Genomic DNA, 23,550 nt, shown 5'->3' with positions numbered 1-23,550 from the left:
TAGGTAGGAAGTTAGGTAGGTACGTAGTTAGTCAGTCAGTTAGTTAGCTAGTCAGTCAGTTAGTTAGTTAGTCAGTCAGGTAGGTAGGAAGTTAGGTAGGTAGGACGTTAGTTAGGTAGTTAGTCAGTCAGTTAGCTAGTTAGTTAGCTAGTCAGTCAGTTAGCTAGTTAGTCAGTCAGGTAGGTAGAAAGTTAGGTCGGTAGGACGTTAGTTAGGTAGTTAGTCAGTCAGTTAGCTAGCTAGTTAGTCAGACAGGTAGGAAGTTAGTTAGGTAGTTAGTCAGTCAGTTAGTTAGCTAGTTAGTCAGGTAGGTAGGAAGTTAGGTAGGTAGGAAGTTAGTTAGTTAGTCAGTCAGTTAGTTAGCTAGTTAGTCAGACAGTAAGGTAGGAAGTTAGTTAGTCAGGTAGGTAGTTAGTCAGGTATGTAGCTAGTTAGGTATGTAGTTAGTCAGTCAGGTAGGTAGTTAGTCAGGTATGTTGCTAGTTAGGTATGTAGTTAGTCAGTCAGGTAGGTAGTTAGTCAGATATGTAGCTAGGTAGTTAGTCAGGAGGAGCCAGTAAACCTGGTGAAGGATGTATTTTGACTCAGAGATGAACTCAGATTGAGGAATATTGAATCTTTAACGTTGTTGTTACTCAGAACAATTCAAGATGAGAACTATCTCAGTGTGTGATTTGGTTCAGATTGATGAATGTGTGTGAACTTACCTTAGTGACTTTAAGCTGTTCAAACAGAGGTGGGAGCTCTGAGTCTGTTCAGTAATATACAGTAGATTATATAGATATATATAATCTATATAATCTATAGATGGTTCAGTGCTGGGCATTATTGTTAAAACATGTTGACCAATCAGATCGAAACACACCAGGGGTCTCAGGATTAGAAAATACTAACCTAACCCACTTTAATTAAGATAATAAAATCTTAATACTTATTCATGTTCATTGATCAATAGCCACCCATTTAAAGTACAATCATATAAAACAAATACAGTGTGGGGATCTTTCATCTTTGTGATTGACAGCTGTCAACGTGTCGCAATAAGACCGGCCTCCAGGAACAACTGTCGGGATGTATGTTCCATGTGTTGTTTATGTCACACGTGTTTGTTTGTGTGTTATTGTTGAATGGGTTGAAATGAATCATGGACTAGTGTCTGTTGTTCTAGACTCAAGGGTCAGTTACTCCGGTTCCAGAGCTTCAACCACGTCAGTAAATACAGGTTGGAGTTCTAAATATGTAATGTGTGTTGGTTTTTCTGTCTCTCTCCAGATGTTGGTTCTCCGCACCGGTTAGCTGGTCCAGATGTCGGAGGACCACCGGCCCCGGCGGGCCGAAGCCTCCCGGCGGGGGGATGGCGGTCTGGAGGCGGGGGAGGGCGACACGGAGCCCAGCATGTTGCAGCAGAGACTGAAAAACAACATCTCGTAAGTCAACTCTGCTCTGATCTACTCACTGATGATCACATGACAGTAATGTCACTCACTTCTTGCTGATTGAGTTCAGATCAGTGACTGTAAATAAAGATGAACGACCTGTCTCTACATCCTCCCAGCGCTCAGACATAAAGGGTTAGGTTAATGATGAGGCGGGTATTTGAACCAGCCACCAGGGGGCGATCCAGAGGATTTGGCTTCACCTTGGGAGCCATTATGTCATCCATCTTTAGTCAAGTTCTATAATTCTGACACTAAAGTTGATTAAAGGGTTATTCTGTGGATTTTGCTCCTCAGTGTGATATAAAAACACACAACTTTAAATCTGCTCCTCAATCACAACCTTTAACCTGCTGTGATCAGTGTGTGTGTGATCAGTGTGTGTGTGATCAGTGTGTGTGTGATCAGTGTGTGTGTGATCAGTGTGTGTGTGATCAGTGTTTGTGTGATCAGTGTGTGTGTGATCAGTGTGTGTGTGATCAGTGTTTGTGTGATCTGTGTGTGATCAGTGTGTGTGTGATCAGTGTGTGTGTGTGATCAGTGTTTGTGTGATCTGTGTGTGATCAGTGTGTGTGTGATCAGTGTGTGTGTGATCAGTGTGTGTGTGATCTGTGTGTGTGTGATCAGTGTTTGTGTGATCAGTGTGTGTGTGTGATCAGTGTGTGTGTGATCTGTGTGTGTGTGATCTGTGTGTGTGTGATCAGTGTTTGTGTGATCAGTGTGTGTGGGATCAGTGTGTGTGTGATCAGTGTGTGTGTGATCTGTGTGTGTGTGATCAGTGTGTGTGTGATCAGTGTGTGTGTGATCTGTGTGTGTGATCAGTGTTTGTGTGATCTGTGTGTGATCAGTGTGTGTGTGATCAGTGTGTGTGTGATCTGTGTGTGTGTGATCAGTGTTTGTGTGATCTGTGTGTGATCAGTGTGTGTGTCATCAGTGTGTGTGTGATCAGTGTGTGTGTGATCTGTGCGTGATCTGTGTTTTCTCTGTCTCCCAGAAAGAGCGTTCAGACCAAAGTGGATCAGATCCTGGTAAGAACCAAAGCCACAGTTCTCATGTTGTGTTGAAAGAATCGTGGACGTCACCTCAGCTGTTTCTGTTTCTCTGTTTTTCTTCAACAGCAAGACGTCCAGCGTTTCTCCGACAATGACAAGCTGTACCTGTACCTCCAGTTGCCCTCGGGACCCGGCTCCGGAGACAAGAGGTCAGTGCTGCCCAGTGTCGTTCGCTAAGCATAGTCCCACAGGAAAACAGAGGTGTTACGTTGTGTTGTGTGTGTCTGTGTGTTTGTGTAGTGTCGGGGACTCCAGCTCGTTCAACACAGCCGACCAGCTTCACACCTGTAACTGGATCCGCAGTCACCTGGAGGAGCACTCGGACACCTGCCTGCCCAAACAGGACGTCTACGAGACGTACAGGTCAGACAACACAAGCCAACGCACAGAGTCGATTTTCTCAAGTTGTTGATTCGGCATGTGACCTTTGTCGTCGCCAGGCTTTTAAACTTGAACTCGCCTCCGGCGATTGGACAAGCGTGTTTGTTGATCCAGGATTTGAGAAGGAATAATTAGACACTTATACATGAAGTTCTGGAAATTGAACATTTATTGTATTCACTGAAATACTTACAGAGAGTCTCTGGGGTTCTGCCGGACACGTCACCAGGTTCAGTGGATCATGTCGAGAAGAAGCCCCGTTCAATCCTAAGTCCACAGTATATATAATCAGACACAGGGTGGGCACAGAGGCGGTTCTTTTTCCCTGAGGGAATTCAGCCATTGGCCAGATGTACACTGTTTCCTCAAAGTGCAGTTTTTTGCAAGCACATCACTTTCAACTGACCAGGTGTCCCACCACTGTGGCCTTGGCAAACAGGGAGCCTGCCACAGTGGAGAGACCCAGCAGATAATACTTTTCCGGAGGATTTCATATCTTTTTCTCACCATATTTCATGAAGCACCTTATTGTATTAGTTCTGGCATGTCCTCTCTTTTCTGAGCATCCGTGCTTTCATTATTTCAAATCTCAAGATGAATTTCCATCACACACTTTTCTCCGAATTGTATTTTGGGTCAGATTGACATTCAGGTTGACACCTGCTCTTTCTGTGGTCATGCTCTGGGCCTGACCCTGCGTCTGAGTCAAAAAGATTATACATCATTCTAACTAAAAGTAACTGTTGTAGCATTATTGATTATATGGATTATACAGCTAATATTTGTTCACAGGATATAGGTAAAATATAATCACAAGATACAGAAAAAACATAGATATCTCAACACCTTTGACCCCTCCCCCTCTGTTGTTCTTCAGGAGATACTGTGAGAACCTGCAGCATCGACCTCTGAGCGCCGCCAACTTCGGGAAGATCATCAGAGACATTTTCCCCAACATCAAGGCCCGACGGCTCGGGGGCAGAGGACAATCCAAATATCCTTCCTGCTGCCTGAGGGGCACAGTGATGTCACAGTGATGTCACAGTGATGTAACAGACGTACAGTGATGTAACAGTGATGTCACAGTAAAGATATATTATGGGCTGGTTGAGGAGCTTTACTGTGATCGTGACTCAGCATTTAACAGACAACAAACTGTGATGAGGTCTGACTGTGTGAGGGTTGCTGGTTGAATTCCCTGACCTGCCTGGCTCATACATACTGTTACAGCGGCATCAGGAGGAAGACGGTGCTCAACATGCCTCTGCTGCCGAACCTGGATCTGAAGAACGACCCGGTACACACACACTGTCTCACACACACTGTTCCCCAGACTTCACATGTTGGATTTCTGACCTAAAGATTTCTACAGGACGATACTCAGTGAGAGTCACAGTGCCACCTACTGGAGTATAGGCCAGTTGTGCGTGGACATCCTCGCGGTTTGAATGATGTGTTGATATTCTTTTGATATGTTTTACGCTCCTTCCTCTTCCTCCCCAGGCGGAGCTGACGGAGCTGGTTCAGACCTACAAGCAGGAAGTGACAGAGGCGGCATGTGAGCTGATCTGTGATTGGGCTCAGAAGATCCTGAAGCGTTCCTTCGACACGGTGGTGGAGATTGCTCGTTACCTGATCCAGGAGCACATTGTAAACCCTCGCTGCAGCCAGGCTGAGCTGGTCACTTCTGCAGCGCTCGCAGGTCAGTTGGACAGAGTCCACGTCTCTTCATGTTTTCAGGTTGACCATCTGTCCTGATCAGCTCGTGTGTCTGTCGGCAGGAGGTCCAGCCAAACCCCACAAGGTCATCAAGAAAGCTCCGGTTGTTTCGAAAGCTGATTCCGAGGGAGCCGCAGATCAGAAGGTGCTCTCACGTGTTTCTGTTCAGTCACTGTTCAGTCGCTGTCTCTGCCGCTCACCACTTCCTGTCTAAACGCAGAGGGAGCCTGGAGACCCGTCCTCACTGAAGCTGCCGTCTGGAGACAAATCATCCGCCACCAAGCCCTCCTCCCTGGATGCTCCGCCCCCTCCCTCCTCCTCCTCCTCCTCCTCTTCTTCCTCTCTGCGCCCTGCGGTACGTCAACACCTCCATATACCTGCACCTCTGTCCGACCGTGTGTCAAACCAATTGATGAAGTTAACAAATTGATTGATTTTGCAGGTGGAGGCGTTCATGAAGCAGTTACCCAGAATCCTCCCCCGTAGCTCAATCCCCGATAAAACCCAGCTCTCTGTCCGCTCGTCTCCGCCCTCTCTGGCGCCCAAGGACGCCTCAGGTGTCGGGGGGGTGTCTGGACCTGGAGGTCCGGCTGCTGCCGCTGCTGCCAGCGGGGTTGGGGTGAAGGTCATTGCCATGGCAACGTTGCCCCAGCAGCAAGGCGGCCCTGTCCCGGTGATGATCTTGCCTCAGGGCTGCCTGTCCTACGAGAGAGAGAAGGTCGCCCCGCCCCCCCCACCTCTGCCTCCTTCTCACCCGCAAAACAGCCCAGCAGCCCCCACCTCTGTGGTCCAGAAGGCTCGAGGGAATGTCACCAAGCGCCCCCTGGAGGTGGGGACGTCAGCTGGTGCACCAGGCATGTGTGGTGGCTCTGCTGCCAACACTCATCCAGTGAAACGGAAACGTGGCCGACCAAGGAAACCGAGGCCAGAGGACGCGCTGCTTCCTCAGCCTCCTTCTGTTCTTCCTCCTCAGCCCCCACTCCATGCACCTCCTTCCCACCCTCCCATCATCACCTCCCTGACCGGTGGTGTCATCCAGAAAGCATGCTCTTCCTCGTCCTCCTGCTCCTCACAGCCAGTACTGGAGCTGGTGATCCAGGACCAGCCCGGCCTGGTTCTGAGTCAGCTGCCGGCGCTGTCGGAGCAGCGCGACGTGGTGATACAGTGTCAGCCGCGGGGGGGGTCTGAGCCGGAACGCCACTGTCGACCGCTGCTGCTGCTCCAGGCTCCAGGGAAGCCCAGCTGGGAGCTGGCGGCATCAGGACGGACGCCGATGGTGGAGGTCATCCAGAAGGCTCCAAGACCAAGCAATAACAAGAGCAGCGCTTCTGTCCCCGTGGCCCACCTCCCCCCCCCTCCTCCCCTTCCCTTGCCCTTGCTACACGAGGCGCGGGGGGAGGTCGAAATAATGTTGACACCGGTGGAGCTGCACGTCAACCCTCCGTTGCCTCTTCCCAGCTCCTCCTCCTCTGCTGCTCCCGCCCCCTCGCCGTCTATCTCCTCCTCCATGGGGGGGAGGGGCCAGGAAGAGGAGGGGGGGCGACGAGAGAGCAGCACCTCCTCAAAGAGAGAGGGACATTAGCCCCTCCCTCTTTTCTTTTTAACAGCTCTCACTACGCTTTACCTCACCTGCAACTCTGCCCCCTGACCTCTCCTGCTCCTTATTGGTGGAAATCCCAGATTGGCGACAGCAGAGAGCCAATGAGGATAGATGAAGCCAACACACTTTGTTTCCATTGCACTGTAAACATATGCTGTTAGAAACCTGTGATACTGTGTGTGTGTGTGTGTGTGTGTGTGTGTGTGTGTGTGTGTGTGTGTGTGTGTGTGTGTGTGTGTGTGTGTGTGTGTGTGTGTGTGTGTGTGTGTGTGTGTGTGTGTGTGTGTGTGTGTTTGTTTTCTTCCTCCCTGCCTCCTCATTCTCTAAACCTCCTGGTTGAGGCCGTCTGCTTCAGATCAATGGATTTAAAGAACAGAAAAGAAGCACAGATGAGACGTGTGTTCAGTATTGAGTTCGCCTCTAGGTGGCGCCGGTGAGCTGCAGTAGTAACTACGGGTTAGAAATGAACTGGACATTCAGCTCAGTTCATTTGATGTTTGAGACGTTCTCAGCTGCAGAGTTCCTCTAATGTCTCAGGGCAATAAAAGGTGTTTGTACACGTAGAGTGAATGGATGGACGCTGGAGGACGAGAAGATGAGAGGACGTGAAGACGAGAGGACGTGAAGACGAGAGGACGTGAAGACGTGAAGATGAAAGGATGAAAAACGTGCAGCAGCAGAAAAGTTGGAGGTTTGAGTGAATGTGACCTTTTTGGGGGGGGCGCTTTGATTTCATAACATTTAATTTGTTCAAGGAAATTATTTATTTTAAATATATTTAAAACAAACAGTCGCCACGTTTTTACATTAATGTGGAGGTGTGTTTTACACTCGTCTGGGATTGGTCGGGCTAAGGATCATTTGAATCACCGACTTTTTTTAATTCATTATATAAAATTCCACGGTCTCAGATTTAAGTTTTGAAGTTTATTGGATGTAAACTGAGTATTTTAGTTTTCTGTTTTATTGTTACATTTTTTAATCTCCAACAATGTTCGACATTAGCACTTAATAGCACCGCTCCTCCAGCAGAGGTCGCTCTGAGGCAGTGGAAAGCTTTGGGATCGCAGAGCAGCTAACCAGTGTTGAAAAACGCGATGGAATGAAATCGTACTTTTACTACGGAAACTTTTTTTTCTGTTTTAAATAATTTCATTAAAAGTCAACCTGAGCAACTTAAAGAAACTTCAAACTGATCGATTATCAGTAAATTAAGGGTTACGGTCTCTGTTTATTGTTTTAATACAGATTCATGTTGATCTCAGTAGTTTATTATTCGGATAAATTCAAAGTTTGAATTATAAGAAAATGGCGAAAAACTATTTTCGCTTCAAAATGAACTAAAATAATTTATTTTTAAAACTGTCTCGTTAATTTAATGTTGATTGATCGTTTTAGTTCTGGAAAAAAATTTCCTAAAGCAGGATCTTTAAATTATTGTTAATTTCAGAATAAAATCCTGCGTTGATTTAGAAACGAACGTGTTCCTGCTCTTCTTCTTCTCTGGAGTCGGGAGGAGTTTGTTTCGCACCGCCATCCCTACACTTTTCTCATCCTGTAAACACAACAAAGAACAAAATGTTTTTGTGAACACTCGCACAACGAGGTGTTAATACAGCTGCTGTGTGTGTGTTTGTGTGTTTGTGTGTTTCCCTCCGTCCTGTGACATTGAGAGCTTCAGGGCAGTTAAAGTGAAAAGACTTTAAATCCTTTTTGCATGATATGAAAATGAGGTTTAGTGCCATGAACTGAGCAAAGTTTAGCTCACATGCTAACGGCTGCAGCGCCACCAATAATCATAATTAAAAAAAAAATCATAACAAAAATAAAAAAGTTTGACGGGAAGTGAGTGAATATCGGCACCAGGTGGAAAACGTCTGAGTTTGTCTTTGAGCCTCGAACAGAGATGAGGAAAGTTGCACTGTGAAAACAAGAGAAGGTCATGATGCTGTCACCGAGCAGCAGACTCTTTATTTTATATTAAAATTAAAACAGATGGAATAAAGAGGAAAATATTTCCTGTCATTGTAAAGTTCAGTAACTGGATGACACGGAGGCGTGAACTCCGTCACATGACTCTGACTCTTGGCTGTAGAAACAGACAATGACTCGTCTCCACCTCCTCCAGAAAAGAAGCTAAAATATCTTCGATGTAAACGCTGCCATCTTGTGGTGATGACGTCGTTTACAGTCCCAGACGGCACAGAAGGGACCGTGGAGTGGAGGTGTGGTATCGAGGCCCCACCCATATACACTATCAACCAATCAGGAGTCAGTCTCAGCTGTCAATCAAGATGTGTCAGTCGATGATTTGGCTTCACTTTTTAAAAAGCTGTCATGTCCTCCATCTTTACAGTTTGTGGTTCAGCCCTAAAACTTTCTGTGTTAGATTTAGTGACATCCAGTGGTGAAGATGCAAAGTGCAACCAGGTTGTTTGTATGAGATGTTTGTGTGAATCGTTCACTGTGGAGCCGTGGAGCTCAAAAAGAAACGGGTCAGAGAATCAAAGATTAAACGATCGGGATTCGGGTATCAGCGCGTTGACTTTAAAGGATCAGACTCAACCGCACAACATCCTCTGATGTCACTTCCTGTCTGATGCATCATTTTTTAATTTGTAATTTTGCTTTTTTATCTAATTTTATTTTTATTAAGGTTTTAAGTTAAATGTTTGTTCACCTTCACTTCAAGAGCCATCAAAGGTTTTGCACTGAGAATATTTTCATTCAGTTTCCTGTGACGAATTTATTCAAAGCTGATTTCAATTTTGAACGAGGTTTCAGATCTGTTATGATCTTTGTGTTTGAATTCCAAATTGAGTTAAATAATAAAAGCAATTTAATATGACAAATTTAATCTCAAGTTCTCTGACTGTTGCTCTCATTGGGCCGTCCAGGTTGCTTGTCAGTCATGTGACAGTCGTCAAGGTTCAGTTTATCGAGTTGCTTTTTGTTTTGTTTGTTTTTTCAAACCATGTGACCTGAACGACCCTGAGGTGACGTTAACATATTAGAGGAGAGACAAACGTTTTCAGAAAAGAAACTTGATCCAAAGACACTTTTGATAAATATATCCCCAGTTTGAATCAGAAGATAAAAGAGTCGGTGAAGGTGCATCTTTGGTTTTAGTGACGATGAGCTTTTCCCGGTCCAACGAAACAGTCAGAGTTTTATTCTGAAATTATTTTCTTGAGCTCATTTGAATTCATTTAAAATATAAATGTATGTGAACAGCAGAAGGAGCTCTGTCTCTGTTTCCCTCATCGCTTGGAGCTTCGTGCAGATACATTTCAATCATCAGTGCTGTAACTAAAGTTTGTTTCTCTTTCTGTTGTTTTAACTTCCTGTTGTCTCTTTCAAAGTTGTACAGTTTGTCGATGTGCAGATCTTATTATGATTCTTACTGTTGCTATGACGAGTTTGTTGCATGGTTTCTGTGACTGTCGGGTTTTGTATTTTTATTCTTTTAAAATGTCTGTTTTTAACCTGCTGGCTTTTCTTTTTCTTTTGCACTTTATCCCTGAAATGAAAGTTTGAAGGTCAAAGGTCAACATTTGTCCACATGTGAAAAATAAAATGAACCTTTGCCCATTTGTTCTTTGATGTGGAAATAATGGAATTCAATTTTATTTTTATAGCACCAGCAACCGGAAACGGTGCATTTCTGACTTCAAAATAAAGGCCTGGTGCTAATAATTGAGCTACTGAGGACAAAGGAATTAAAATGTGAAAAACAGCTGAGCTCTATTTATAGATTAGTTTATTATATTGTCCCCGAGATTAAGTTTGATCATTTGAATAAAAGTAGATCTAAAAGACTGATCATTATTATTATCAATTAATAAATCTGATCCAGTACTTTCATGATGAATCCGTTTCTCTGAGACAAAGTTAAGATCAGTCAGATGTGTTGAACCTGGAGAAGACTCGGGGCCGAACAGGCTGTTGTGCAGAGCATCGACTGCATCGATCACTGACTTGGTTTCAACCAGCTGGGGGATCACAGTGTGATGAATCATTTCAAAATAAATCCTCCTTCCGTGCTTTTATTTTGTAAATTTAACCAGAAGTTCAGGCGTTTCCGACTGCTGCTGCCTTGACGGATGTTGCGTCACTGAGGTTTTAAAGTCGAGTCGAGCCGAGCCTAGTCGGACCAGATGGAACCTGTGGCCCCGAGTTAGACCCGGATTAGACCCGGATTAGATCTAGATTTGACCTGGACTAACGCTGGATCGAAGACCCGGAGTCCCGGGAGTGAAAGCGGATTACAGCCGAGTGTTGGAGCGTTTCCCCGGGTGAGGACGCGTCTGTTACCGGGTAAGAGTTCGACTCCTCTCGGTTCGGTTGGTTGTGACCCGGATGTTTCGGAAGTGAGTCCCCGGGCTGAGGGCCTTAAACAGTCCGGCTCTGAGCCTCCTGTCCCGGACTGTTTATCAGGAGGGAGCGGCTCCTCCCGGTCCTCCTCTTCATCCTCCTCCTCCTCTTCCTCCTCCCCCTCTTTCTGTTGCTCCTCCTCTTCCTCTTCATCCCCCTCTTCCTTCTCTTGCTCCTCCTCTTCCTCTTCATCCTCTTCCTCTACATCCTCCTCTTCCTCCTCTTCCTCTTCCTCCTCTTCCCCTCCTCCTCCTCTTCCTCTACATCCTCCTCTTCCTCCTCTTCCTCTTCCTCCTCATCCCCTCCTCTTCCTCTTCCTCACCCCCCCCTCTCTTCTTTCTCTTGCTTCTCCTCCCCTTTATCGTCTTCATCCTTTTACACTTTCTCTTGCTCTTCCTCTTCCTCCTCTTCCTCCTCTTCCCCTCCTCTTCCTCTTCCTCCTCTTCCCCTCTTCATCCTCTTCCTCTTGCTCCTCGTCTTCCTCCATCTCCTCATCACTGCTACGTCTTCATGTAAAACATCTTCATTATGAACTTGTATCATCTTTATAACATGTTAATAACATCTTTAGTACACCTGAACCTAATCTGATCCTGAACCTGAACCTAATCTGAATCTGAATCTGAACCTGAACCTGATCCTGATCTGAATCTGAACATCTGTGTGTAAGGTCGACCTTCACCCAGGCCTCGACGTTCCAGAACCATCACATCTGGAATCCTTCACTCTCTCACACACACACACACACACACACACACATAGACTGCTGTGATGACATCACACTCAGCTGTGTGCGATCAGCATGTTCCAGTGATGATGTCATCAGGAGTGCATCGTTAGCGTCTCATGTTTCTCCACAGAGGCTGAGAGTCGAGAGTCAGGAGGTCTGTGATGAAGATGATAAGTTCATCTACAGAAAAACTGATCAGAAGATCGTTGATTCAAATTGAGAAAATACTGGCAGATTAATGATTATTAGATTAATCAATAACGTCTTTGTTTTTCAGTTTTTGTGTTTAACTGGTGAATTGATCATTGATCAGTCAACAAATGAAAAACCAATCTGGATCCAGCTCAATCAACCAATCAGCACGTCAGTGACAGGATGACATCAGGTCAAACATGTTCAAACCTCAAACATGTTTTAAGCGTGATAAACTTTCAGTTTGAAAACAAACTGGTCGTCATTAGCATGTTTCATCAACAGGAAGTGTTGGTGGACGTCAGCAGTGTTCAAAGGCCAGAGGACGTTACATCACACACACACACACACACACACACACACACACACACACACACACACACTGAGGCGTGGACGCAAGTCAAAGCAAAACCCCATCAACCCGCTTGTTTGTGTACCTTAGCATCTCTGTGGATAATCTTCTTTATTAATTGCTGATTTTGTTTTTCAAGATCAATATTTTAAATTTATTAGACAGAACAAATTCTCATCTGAGAATCTAAAACCATCAACTAGTCAACTAATTATCAACTGACCAGTTTCCTCATGTTTCGGTTCAACACGTTGTTTCCAGGCTGAGATGACATCATCATGTGTGTTTTCAACACGTGAATTTAACTGTTTACATGTATGTTCATGTTCACGATGTAATGTGGCACACTGCTCCAGTCTTTATGCTAAGCTAGGCTAACCAGGTTATATATCCCAATGGTCAGGTATGTGCTCCTGACCTCCAGGGGGCGCTGCAGTTGGAGAGAGGAAGATCAGAACAGCTGCAGGAAACTGATTTTGGTCTTTCTCCTGTTGTCAGGTGCGCTCTTCCAAAATGGCCGACGCTGATGTCTCTTTGTCCCCTGCTCTGCGCCAGCTCCACCTTAGCCCCTCGCACTCAGCCCCGCCCCCTCCCCCAGCCTCCTCCTCCCCCACCACCTTCTCATGCCCCTCCTCCCCCTCCAGTGCCTCCTCTTCCTGTTCTTCCTCGTCTTCGACCTCCTGCTCTGAGAGCTCGTCTGATTGCCCCGACCACCACCACCACCATCATCATCCTCATCACCATCACCTCCGCCCTCAGCTGCAGCTGCCCCCGCCCTCTCACAGCGAGCAGCCCTCCTCCCCGAGCGCCAGCCCCCGCAGCTCCAGCCCCAGCGGCAGCATCGGCAGCACCGGCAGCGCCAGCGAGGGCATCGGCAGCAGCAGCGTGTCGAGTGGCGGCGACCCGCGAGGGCCCAGTCCGCCGCTGGACGTCATCTCCGAGGACGCCATGGAGATGGACCTCGAAGGGGAGCAAGGTAAGGAGCAGAGAGAGGAGGAGAATGAATTCAGGATGTGTTGAAGATGAATGTGATCATCTGAACCCAGACAAATCCATTTGTTGATTCCAAATAAGAGAACCTGATGTTTCACTGGAAAAGTTGTCATTTTTAGGAAAAAGTGAAAATCGACAGTCATCACCATAAATATTAAAAAACAACACAAACACAACGATGTTTGTTATGATTTGCAGAGCGGGAAGGGACATTTGGTCTCATGAGCACAGGAGAAACTTGCAGGTCACATTCTAACGTCAGGTGAGAAGTGACGAAGCTCAGTCGATGTCCACAAACATCCAGATGTCACAGCTTCCACCACCATGTTTATCTGAAGAGTAATAATTCAGTATCACATCTGAATGTGGTCGACTTCATGTTGACGAATTAAAACGGAGAATTTGTCAGTTGGGGTGAAACAAATCATGTCTTATGTATCAGGACGTCTTCTTCTTCTCTGGTTCCAGTGATCGACCCTGAAGTCGCTCTGAAAGCTTGTGAGGAAGTTCTTCTCAAAGTCCAGCTGCAGAACAGAGACGTGCCAGAGGAACAACAACAACAACAACAACAACAACAAGAGCAGCGCACGGACTTGTCGGAGCACTGTGCTCCTCAGTACTTGAGTCTAGACACCAGCTCCATCAAAGAGGAAGACGAGGAAGACGAGAAACAAAGTGGAACGTCTCAACAAGCCAGACTGCAATCCTCTCCACTGCCACCGGGGGCGTCACCATCATCCAAGCAGTCGTGGTTGCTCCGCCTCTTCGAGTCCAAGCTGTTTGACGTTTCCATGGCGATCTCCTACCTGTACAAGTCGAAGGAGCCGGGGGTGCAGGCGTACATCGGGAACCGGCTCTTCAGCTTCCCCGACGCCGAGCTGGACGTCTACCTGCCGCAGCTGCTCAACATGTATGTGCACATGGACACGGAGGTGGGAGACGCCATCAGGCCCTACCTGGTGAGTTCACTGGTTTCCGATTTACCAGTTTACCAAATCTAAACATCAAAGGACAGTTACCAGTCATTTGATGTTTAGAGTTCTAACGCAGCTTGTTAGTGATGTCACATGACGTCTGGACCAGGAACCGTTACGCAGTCTGGCCACTAGGGACTAGCTGGCACGCCCCCTAAGCTGTTGACCTATCACAACAGAGTGGGCTCTATCAGGAGGGGGGTCTTAAAGGGACGGGAGCTCAAACGAAGAGTTTCAGATGAAGCTGGACTTTGTTGTTCATCACCAGTGTTGCCACAGTTACTTTGAAAGGGTTAGGTTTAGGTTTAGGGTTAGGGGGTTAACTGAGTTACTTTACAGATTACTTGATTTTAAAAGTAACTAAGTCAGATTATAAGTTACTTTATTAGTTACAGTTAGGGTTAGGGCCCCCCCGTGCGAACGGAGGGTTCCCCCAGCAGGCGCCGTAGCTGAGGTGATTCCGTGAGAAGGACCCGACACGAGCTGAAGCTGAGGTTCTGTGTGTTGTGGTGTTTTGTCTCAGATCCATCGCTGCAGAGGAAGCATCACCTTCTCGCTGCTGTCGGCGTGGCAGCTCGGCGCCTACTCCTCCGACATGCACATCTCCACCCAGCGTCACTCCAGAGGCGCCAAGCTCCGAAAACTCATCCTGTCCGATGAACTCAAGCCCTCGGCTCTGACGCCCGTCACGCCCGGACCAGCTTCTGTCTCTGAGAGCCCGGTGTCCTCACCGTCCCACTGCCGCGGTCACCGCCGGCACAACAGCAGCAACATGGAGGCCTCCGCTGCTGCCTTGCCAAACAACCCCACGTCAGGGGAGTCTGAGGTCTTTGTTTCTCCTTCTAGAAGGACCCACCAGAGATCCAAGTCGGACGCCTCCACGGCCAGCAGCGGGCCCGGCACTGGCCTCCGCCGGACAGGAAGTAACCCCAAGCTGGAGTCGGTTCACGAGGAGGTGAGATTCACTGTGTTTGTTTTTTAATTGAATGGAGGAGGGAGGAGTTCAGTCTCTCAGGCTTCATCCATACGAGGACGTCTCTTCATCTCTGCTCCAGATCAGCTGACGGCCACACGACTCCGGGTCTTAGATCCGATAAAACCGAAGTTTGTAAATGCAGCTGGTTCGGTTATAGATGGAAACTCTTTCTTAGTCATGACGTAACTGTCTCTGATTGGTCTCCTGTCACATGACCTCCTTCCAGAATAGAAGAACCAGCCTGCAGAAGCAACGTGTTACTGACAGCTGCTGTTCAGGTCAATTCTGGATTTGAGTTTGAACTATCGCTGCTTCTTTCTGCAACAACCAAATGAAACAGAAGCTCCTCTTCTTCTTCTGGAACATGAAGGAAATTCAGTTTTCACGTCTGAGCTGCTTCCGAGTCGCTCGTCACCTTCTTGGCCGGCGCTCCAGAGACGACTGAGAGAAGAGAGTCGGTTCCTCTGGAGCGACGGCCACGAGGAACCTTCAGTGGAAAAGTTCAGGACTGAGAGAGTCACAGGAAACTGATATCAGATCCATGTGTGAAGTTATGGACAGAAAGACTTTGATCACTTAATAACAACATTCATTGAACAAGAGATTCAGTTTAAATCAAAACATTTTACTTAACTTTTTATAGATATGATTTCTGTTGATGCACGGTGATTAAATCAAACTCACATGACTCCCGGTGTCCTCAGCGTCTCCGTCCCCAGCGGGAGTTCGTCAAGTCCCTGCTCGGCATCGGGAAGCGTTTGGGGACGTTGACGACCAAAGAGCAGAAGACGCAGCGGCTGATCTCAGAGCTGTCGCTGCTCAACCACAAGCTGCCGGCTCGAGTGTGGCTGCCCACGGCCGAGCGGCAGCACCACGTCTGCAGGATCCCGCACACGCAGGCCGTCGTCCTGAACTCCAAAGACAAGGTAATGACAGAGCCTCGCCTGCGGGGGGCGTACAGGTTCAGACGAATGTCAGATTGTTCATCTGAACCTGGTGTCCTGCTCCTCAGGCGCCGTACATCATCTACGTGGAGGTCCTGGAGTGCGAGAGCTTCGAGACGTCTCTGGTTCCCGTTCGGATTCCGGAGACCAGGATCCGCTCGGCCCGGTCCGCGGAGGAGCTGGACTGCGTCCCGGCGTCCATCGCTACCGGGATGACCTCCGAGCACCGAGCGGCGAGCTTCTCCTCCGTCCAGAACTACGACAACGACGAGGACGCGTGGGCCACCGACGACCTCGGGCAGCTGCAGGTGGAGGTGAGAGGGGGCGGGGCTTACATCCATCATCAGCTGACAGTTACGTGTTGCCTAGCAGTGTTCTCATGACGGTGTGTGTTTGTGTTTGCGTGTACGTGTGTGTGTTCATGTGTGTGTGTTCATGTGTGTGTTCATGTGTGTGTTCATGTGTGTGTTCATGTGTGTGTTCATGTGTGTGTTCATGTGTGTGTTCATGTGTGTGTTCATGTGTGTGTTGCAGGCCGAGGCTCAGACCAGCAGCAGTGACAACATCAGTCGGTTTTCAGTCGACAGCATCACGAGCCTAGAGATCAAAGAACCAGTGTTCATCGCTGCTGGAGACATCAGGTACACACACATGAACACACACACACACATGAACACACACACACACACACATGAACACACACACATGAACACACACACATGAACCCACACACACACTCACATGAACCCACACACATGAACCCACACACACACACACACATGAACACACACACACATGAACCCACACACATGAACACACACACATGAACCCACACACATGAACCCACACACACACACACACATGAACACACACACACATGAACCCACACACATGAACACACACACATGAACCCACACACACACACACACATGAACACACACACACATGAACCCACACACATGAACACACACACATGAACACACACACACACACACACACACATGAACACACACACATGAACACACACACATGAACCCACACACACACTCACATGAACCCACACACATGAACCCACACACACACACACACATGAACACACACACACATGAACCCACACACATGAACCCACACACACATGAACCCACACACCAGCTGACCAGGTCTCTGTCCAGGCGCCGGCTGTCGGAGAACCTCGCTCACACACCCACCACGTTCCGGCGAGACCCTGAGGACCCGTCAGCCGTCGCCCTCAAGGAACCCTGGGAGGAGAAAGTCCGGTGAGGTCATAAACAACATGAAGGTTAAGTTCACGTTGTAGAAACGTTTGTCGCTGCTTTCACACTGTGTGTTTGTGTGTTTGTGTGTTTCCTTCCACAGGCGAATCAGAGAAGCTTCTCCGTACGGTCACATGACCAACTGGAGGTTACTGTCCGTCATCGTGAAGTGTGGAGACGACCTGAGGCAGGAGCTGCTGGCCTATCAGGTGCTCCGACAGCTGCAGGTACACACCTGAACACAACTTCTAACACTGATCCACACAAAATCAGACAAACACAAATTCTATCTTTACATGTTGTTCCTTTATGGTTTACCATCATGTAGCATGTAGCATGTAGCCCAGTGTCTCTGTCAGTGATGTCCTCAGGGACACGTGTGTGTGTTGTGTGTCCTCAGTCGATCTGGCAGCAGGAGCGAGTTCCTCTGTGGATCAAACCCTATAAGATCCTGGTGATGTCATCAGACAGCGGGATGATCGAACCCGTGCTCAACGCCGTCTCGCTGCACCAGGTGACGCCTCGTTAAGACAGTTTAAATCTGCAGCTTCTAAAAGTCTTTATGAACTTTTTATCTGCACTGGTCAAATAGTTCTTTATTTTATTCTCAGGAGGAAAATCACAAATTAATAAAACAAATATTTCGAACATTAATGTTCATTAAATGCATATATTGATTATTATTGATGAAGATAAAGAGTTCTGATCAGTGATGATGATGAAACATTAACGATGATGTCATTGTGAATCCTTCAGGTGCGTAAACAGAGTCAGCTGTCGCTGCTCGACTACTTCCTCCAGGAACACGGCAGCTTCACCACCGAGAACTTCCTGTCGGCGCAGAGGAACTTCGTCCAGAGCTGCGCCGGCTACAGTCTGATCTGCTACCTGCTGCAGGTCAAAGACAGGTGGGACCAGCCTGTGTGCTAAGCTAGGCTAACATCCGGTCTGTGTGCTAAGCTAGGCTAACATCCGGTCTGTGTGCTAAGCTAGGCTAACATCCGGTCTGTGTGCTAAGCTAGGCTAACATCCGGTCTGTGTGCTAAGCTAACATCCGGTCTGTGTGCTAAGCTAGGTTAACATCCAGTCTGTGTGCTAAGCTAGGCTAACATCCGGTCTGTGTGCTAAGCTAGGCTAACAACCGGTCTGTGTGCTAAGCTAGGCTAACATCCGGTCTGTGTGCTAAGCTAGGCTAACATCCGGTCTGTGTGCTAAGCTAGGCTAACATCCGGTCTGTATGCTAAGCTAGGCTAACATCCGGTCTGTGTGCTAAGCTAACATCCGGTCTGTGGGCTAAGCTAGGTTAACATCCAGTCTGTGTGCTAAGCTAGGCTAAAATCCGGTCTGTGTGCTAAGCTAGGCTATCATCCGGTCTCTGTACTAAGCTAGGCTAACATCCGGTTTGTGTGCTAAGCTAGGTTAACATCCAGTCTGTGTGCTAAGCTAGGTTAACATCCAGTCTGTGTGCTAAGCTAGGCTAACATCCGGTTTGTGTGCTAAGCTAGGTTAACATCCGGTCTGTGTGCTAAGCTAGGTTAACATCCGGTCTGTGTGCTAAGCTAGGTTAACATAGCTGTGTGCTAAGCTAGGTTAACATCCGGTCTGTGTGCTAAGCTAGGTTAACATCCGGTCTGTGTGCTAAGCTAGGCTAACATCCGGTTTGTGTGCTAAGCTAGGTTAACATCCGGTCTGTGTGCTAAGCTAGGTTAACATAGCTGTGTGCTAAGCTAGGTTAACATCCGGTCTGTGTGCTAAGCTAGGTTAACATCCGGTCTGTGTGCTAAGCTAGGCTAACATCCGGTTTGTGTGCTAAGCTAGGTTAACATCCGGTCTGTGTGCTAAGCTAGGCTATCATCCGGTCTCTGTACTAAGCTAGGCTAACATCCGGTTTGTGTGCTAAGCTAGGTTAACATCCAGTCTGTGTGCTAAGCTAGGTTAACATCCAGTCTGTGTGCTAAGCTAGAATAACATCCGGTTTGTGTGCTAAGCTAGGTTAACATCCGGTCTGTGTGCTAAGCTAGGTTAACATCCGGTCTGTGTGCTAAGCTAGGTTAACATCCGGTCTGTGTGCTAAGCTAGGCTAACATCCGGTCTGTGTGCTAAGCTAGGTTAACATCCGGTCTGTGTGCTAAGCTAGGTTAACATCCGGTCTGTGTGCTAAGCTAGGTTAACATCCGGTCTGTGTGCTAAGCTAGGTTAACATCCGGTTTGTGTGCTAAGCTAGGCTAACATCCGGTTTGTGTGCTAAGCTAGGTTAACATCCGGTCTGTGTCATAAGCTAGGCTAAAATCCGGTTTGTGTGCTAAGCTAGGTCAACATCCGGTTTGTGTGCTAAGCTAGGCTAACATCCGGTTTGTGTGCTAAGCTAGGTTAACATCCGGTCTGTGTGCTAAGCTAGGCTAACATCCGGTTTGTGTGCTAAGCTAGGTTAACATCCGGTCTGTGTGCTAAGCTAGGTTAACTTCCGGTCTGTGTGCTAAGCTAGGCTAACATCCGGTCTGTGTGCTAAGCTAGGCTAACATAGCTGTGTGTTCTATGCAGACATAACGGGAACATCCTGCTGGACTCTGAAGGTCACATCATCCACATCGACTTCGGCTTCATCCTCTCCAGTTCTCCTCGTAACCTCGGCTTCGAGACGTCGGCCTTCAAGCTCACGTCAGAGTTCGTGGACGTGAGTCAACTCGTGTTTATTCTTGAAGGAACTGACCTGTGGTCTAATGCTGGTTTGTGTGGTTTCTCCGTGACGCCATGTTGCAGGTGATGGGCGGTTTGGACGGAGACATGTTCATCTACTACAGGATGTTGATGCTTCAGGGGCTGATCGCTGCCAGGAAGCACATGGAGAAGGTTCTGCAGATCGTGGAGATCATGCAACAAGGTGACCTTCTGACAGGGAACCAATCAGGAGCCGTCTTCACAGAATCAGATTCAGAACACAAGAGAAATTAAAGAAATCATTTAATTAATGAAAGTTTAATCTTTTAGTTTTGCTCATAATAACATAAATGTAATAATCATGTTTGTTGTAATTATTCCGTTGTCGTGTTTTATGTATTTTCAAAGATGTTTTCTCTTCTAATCTCAAATGTGGTCATTCACCACAGAAAAACGAATTTGACTCATTTGACAGATTAATTTACATTCGTCCATTTTGATTTCTTTGTGTGTTGAAGTTGAAATGATCCGAACTCTTCCCTCCAGGTTCTCATCTGCCGTGCTTCCACGGCTCCAGCACCATCCGGGGCCTGAAGGAGCGGTTCCACATGTCTCTGACGGAGGAGCAGCTGCAGCTGCTGGTGGAGCAGCTGGTGGACGGCTCCATGCGCTCCATCACCACCAAACTCTACGACTCCTTCCAGTACGTCACGAACGGCATCATGTGACCAGAGGGGGCGCCGTGGTGACATCATCAAATCTTTGCTGACTGATTCTGAACCTTTTCAAAGAGTCTGAGGGACGTTCTCCTCGGCTGCTACAAGATGATCTTCATCGTCACGTTCTCCGGACTGAAGATGTCTGCCTCGTCGTTTTGCTGCCTGAGACGAATGAGTTCAAAAAACTGGTTTTCGATTTCATTGCTTCTGACGTGAAGCCGGGAGTTTCCTCTCCGTGGGTTTGAAGGAACCTGCTGGTGAATTATCATCTGATCATCGAAGTCATTGGTCATTTAACGAGATCAACAGTTCACAGATTTTTATTTCTGGCAGCTGATTGGATGACTACATTTATTTTTTGTTGTTTAACTATCTTTTTTCTTTTCTTGTTAATAATTGGATTTTCATCTCGTGATGAGAAACTGAGTCTTTTCTGCTGAATCTGCAAAAGATTCATGACCAAAGAACTTTTCTTCAGATTCATACGAGAAGAGTTTTCATTCGTCTCAGAGTTTTTTCTCCTGGTTGGTTTTGGATTCTAATATTTCATTGTGAATCCAGCTGACGAATCTCAACAGGAGCTTAAGTTTCCTCTGATCACTTCTCTGAATTAAACACAAACTGGTTTCAAAAGAAAGAAAAGAGACTGGTTTGAAATAAGTCTGAGACCAGATCTCATCATTTTCATTGAAACTCTGTTCATTGGCTCGTTGACACTTCTGTTATTATCCTGGAGGGTCAAGTATCATTTGTTCATTGACAGCAAAGTCCAATATTTGATCAAAAGATCATTAACGTGCTCACATCAATTTTTAGTAAGAGACACATATTTTTGTCAGAAGTAAAATCTAAATATTGATTAAATAAGATTTGCTGCTGCCATCAGATATTTTAAGAAACTGATGACAAGATAAAATTGATTGTTTTCTTTCAAGTTCGTCAAATTCTGTTTTAGTCAAAGATCAGAGTTGAATTTCATAAAAGAAAGTTTTAAACAACATTAATGACACTTAAGAGTTGAATCAATTCTACAGTTTCATATTAATAATCATTTATTTACTTGAATAGTTTCACATTCAGTTTGAAGCAAAACAGAAACAAGTGGTTGAACTGAGAGATGAACTCTTTGCTTCTGTGTTTGACAGAAAATCTATTTTTCTTTCCAATGATCAATAACGATCAGTTTCCTGAATATGTGAATGTTTTTTCAATTGTTTATTTAAACATTTGTTAACGTCAGAACCGACGAATTCTCAGTATTGACAAGTCAAATCTTTATCTGAAGCCGGTTTCACTTTGTGTAGCTTATTTCAGTGGATCTCGCCTGTGTGTTAACGAAACATTTGAAAGTACGATGACGTTTTTCTTATGAATCTCACTCTTTACACTAAAATACTAATTTGATAGAATATAAGTTGATTTTAGTCGATGACGTGAAGAATTCAGCAGGATTAACTTGGCTACCTGAACTAGCGGGGGCTAGTTAGCTTAATGCTTTAAGCTCGTCACTGCTTTTGTGCCCCACAATAATAACTGCGTTGTGATTGTGAAGAAGGTAAAAAATGAGTTTAGAGCTGAAGGTGAAGTTCGGGTTAACAAACAACTAAATAAAATCAAAATACACATAACATTGTTTAGCTCTTAGCATTGAAGTTAAGTCATAACCAGTCATATAATCATCACAGAAATCGAGCTAAAACTGAATTATTCTAAGTTTTTCTACAATAATTCTTGTTTATAAAATGTATATAATGGAGGAAACATTCTGAAAAAGAATTGTGATTAAATTCATTTGTCATTGACTGCAACAAAGTGAACGAATACAATTCAAATCTATTAACTGTGAGCAAAAGTAGTAAAGTACACTATCAGTGAGCAGCTAGGCTAGTTAGCTAGCTAACACTTGATGTTTACACTTTCAGTTACTTCAGTTTTGAATCAAATTTTATTTTTGTATTCTTCTCTAACCCTAACTGCGATGGAAATGATCAGTTAGCAATAAAAGGATTAACTTCCATTTTATTTGTATAGCTCCATATCATAGTTTACATAATTATTTCAACCGGATGAAAAGTGACATTATTTGAATTAATCGTAAAGACACTAAAACAACTTTCCTCTGGAATAAAGCCATCGTCAGTTGTTGCAAAGGTTTTTTGTTAAGACCACTATTGAAGGAGAGGCACATGTTAGCATGCTAATTGTTAGCCTGCTACTTAATAACACAAAGATGCAGCTGTGACTAAAGTTGACCTGATACGCAACTTACAAGCAACTTTTCTTCTTCTTTCCCGTGTGAATATGTACGTATGTAAATGAAGAGAGGCCTTTGGACTCTGATCCCTGCACGAGGAGGACGAAGGTGATGAAGTGTCCGACCTGAGACGTGCGAGACGTTTGATCAGGGACGAGTCTCAACACTCACGTCTCCTCCTGGACTTCAGTTCCACTCATATCCAGTGAATTTAGTCACATTTTGATCATGGGAACATTCATGAGACATAAGATGACATTTCAAAATTAAAGTGATGATCAGATCAAAGCTAAATGCCTTTAATGTGAAGTCAAAAGTTTCTGATTGGAGTCTGGTGCATGTGGAGACGACCACGTGATGGACGCATGAAACTCGTCCCTGAGACTCGAACCTTCACTGTTTCCTTCCATCGTCAGCTCTGAGCGTTTTGAACTCTCGTTGAAAAAGTCATTTGTAAAGTTTTGTTTGTTTATTATTCATTTCAAATGTTAAACACTAAATCCATTAAAACAAACTTTGATTTTCTGAAGCATCTTCTGAGTTTTTGTTTAAATCAAACAAAAAAAGTTTTTATTCCTATTGATCCCAAATCTTTGTGCTGATGGAATAATAATCTTGCTCATCGTTAATTCATAAAGATCGATTATATATCTAGTAAACACTAATAATTTGTTTTCTCATTGGTTGTTTGTTGTGAAGTAAACAGGAAGTTACACCTGCCTCAGTTCACCTCAGACTGTTGGTTACTGTAGATCCACCAGGGGGCGCAGCTGTAGAGTTTTCTACGACACTGGACTGAAGTGAAATATTCGTTTTTTCTATTTTAGAATCATTACGAAGTTTTAAGACGTTTCATTTCTTCAGTTTGTTTTCACAGTTTGATCTCTCAACTGTCTCCCTCATTTAAATAAACTTCCATCAT

At 45.9% G+C, this 23,550-nt stretch overlaps 2 protein-coding genes across 2 annotated transcripts; both read left to right on the top strand.

Annotated features, from left to right (window-relative positions):
- The first annotated feature begins 1,290 nt into the window (after positions 1-1,290).
- Positions 1,291-9,782, top strand: rfx5 (regulatory factor X, 5). Its single transcript, XM_053447345.1, has 10 exons — positions 1,291-1,427; positions 2,431-2,464; positions 2,555-2,637; positions 2,729-2,851; positions 3,747-3,866; positions 4,091-4,166; positions 4,373-4,571; positions 4,651-4,733; positions 4,809-4,943; positions 5,031-9,782. Exons 1-10 carry the CDS (start codon positions 1,306-1,308, stop codon positions 6,168-6,170), a joined length of 2,115 nt encoding a protein of 704 aa, XP_053303320.1. The 5' UTR covers positions 1,291-1,305; the 3' UTR covers positions 6,171-9,782.
- A 483-nt stretch (positions 9,783-10,265) lies between these two features.
- On the top strand, positions 10,266-23,153 carry LOC128462082 (phosphatidylinositol 4-kinase beta). The gene is made up of 14 exons (XM_053447344.1): positions 10,266-10,505; positions 12,335-12,812; positions 13,298-13,788; positions 14,327-14,758; positions 15,484-15,705; positions 15,792-16,037; positions 16,258-16,364; positions 16,896-17,000; positions 17,101-17,224; positions 17,398-17,511; positions 17,754-17,905; positions 19,539-19,671; positions 19,758-19,878; positions 20,202-23,153. Exons 2-14 carry the CDS (start codon positions 12,350-12,352, stop codon positions 20,381-20,383), a joined length of 2,892 nt encoding a protein of 963 aa, XP_053303319.1. The 5' UTR covers positions 10,266-10,505; positions 12,335-12,349; the 3' UTR covers positions 20,384-23,153.
- The last annotated feature ends 397 nt before the right edge of the window (positions 23,154-23,550 follow it).

Source organism: Pleuronectes platessa, chromosome 18, assembly GCF_947347685.1.
Source record: "Pleuronectes platessa chromosome 18, fPlePla1.1, whole genome shotgun sequence".
NCBI classification, from domain to species: Eukaryota; Metazoa; Chordata; class Actinopteri; order Pleuronectiformes; family Pleuronectidae; genus Pleuronectes; species Pleuronectes platessa.
Note: the sequence above shows the minus strand (reverse complement) of the source record. Positions and strands in the feature narration are given on the sequence as shown.

Excerpts from the sequence above, each read along its gene's own strand:
- rfx5 (XM_053447345.1), top strand. The coding sequence starts at position 1,306 with ATGTCGGAGGACCACCGGCCCCGGCGGGCCGAAGCCTCCCGGCGGGGG. Across the intron at positions 1,428-2,430 it reads AGACTGAAAAACAACATCTC|AAAGAGCGTTCAGACCAAAG; the intron begins GTAAGTCAACTC and ends TCTGTCTCCCAG. Across the intron at positions 3,867-4,090 it reads GGCAGAGGACAATCCAAATA|CTGTTACAGCGGCATCAGGA; the intron begins TCCTTCCTGCTG and ends GGCTCATACATA.
- LOC128462082 (XM_053447344.1), top strand. The coding sequence starts at position 12,350 with ATGGCCGACGCTGATGTCTCTTTGTCCCCTGCTCTGCGCCAGCTCCAC. Across the intron at positions 16,365-16,895 it reads ATCGCTGCTGGAGACATCAG|GCGCCGGCTGTCGGAGAACC; the intron begins GTACACACACAT and ends GTCTCTGTCCAG. Across the intron at positions 19,879-20,201 it reads CGTGGAGATCATGCAACAAG|GTTCTCATCTGCCGTGCTTC; the intron begins GTGACCTTCTGA and ends TCTTCCCTCCAG.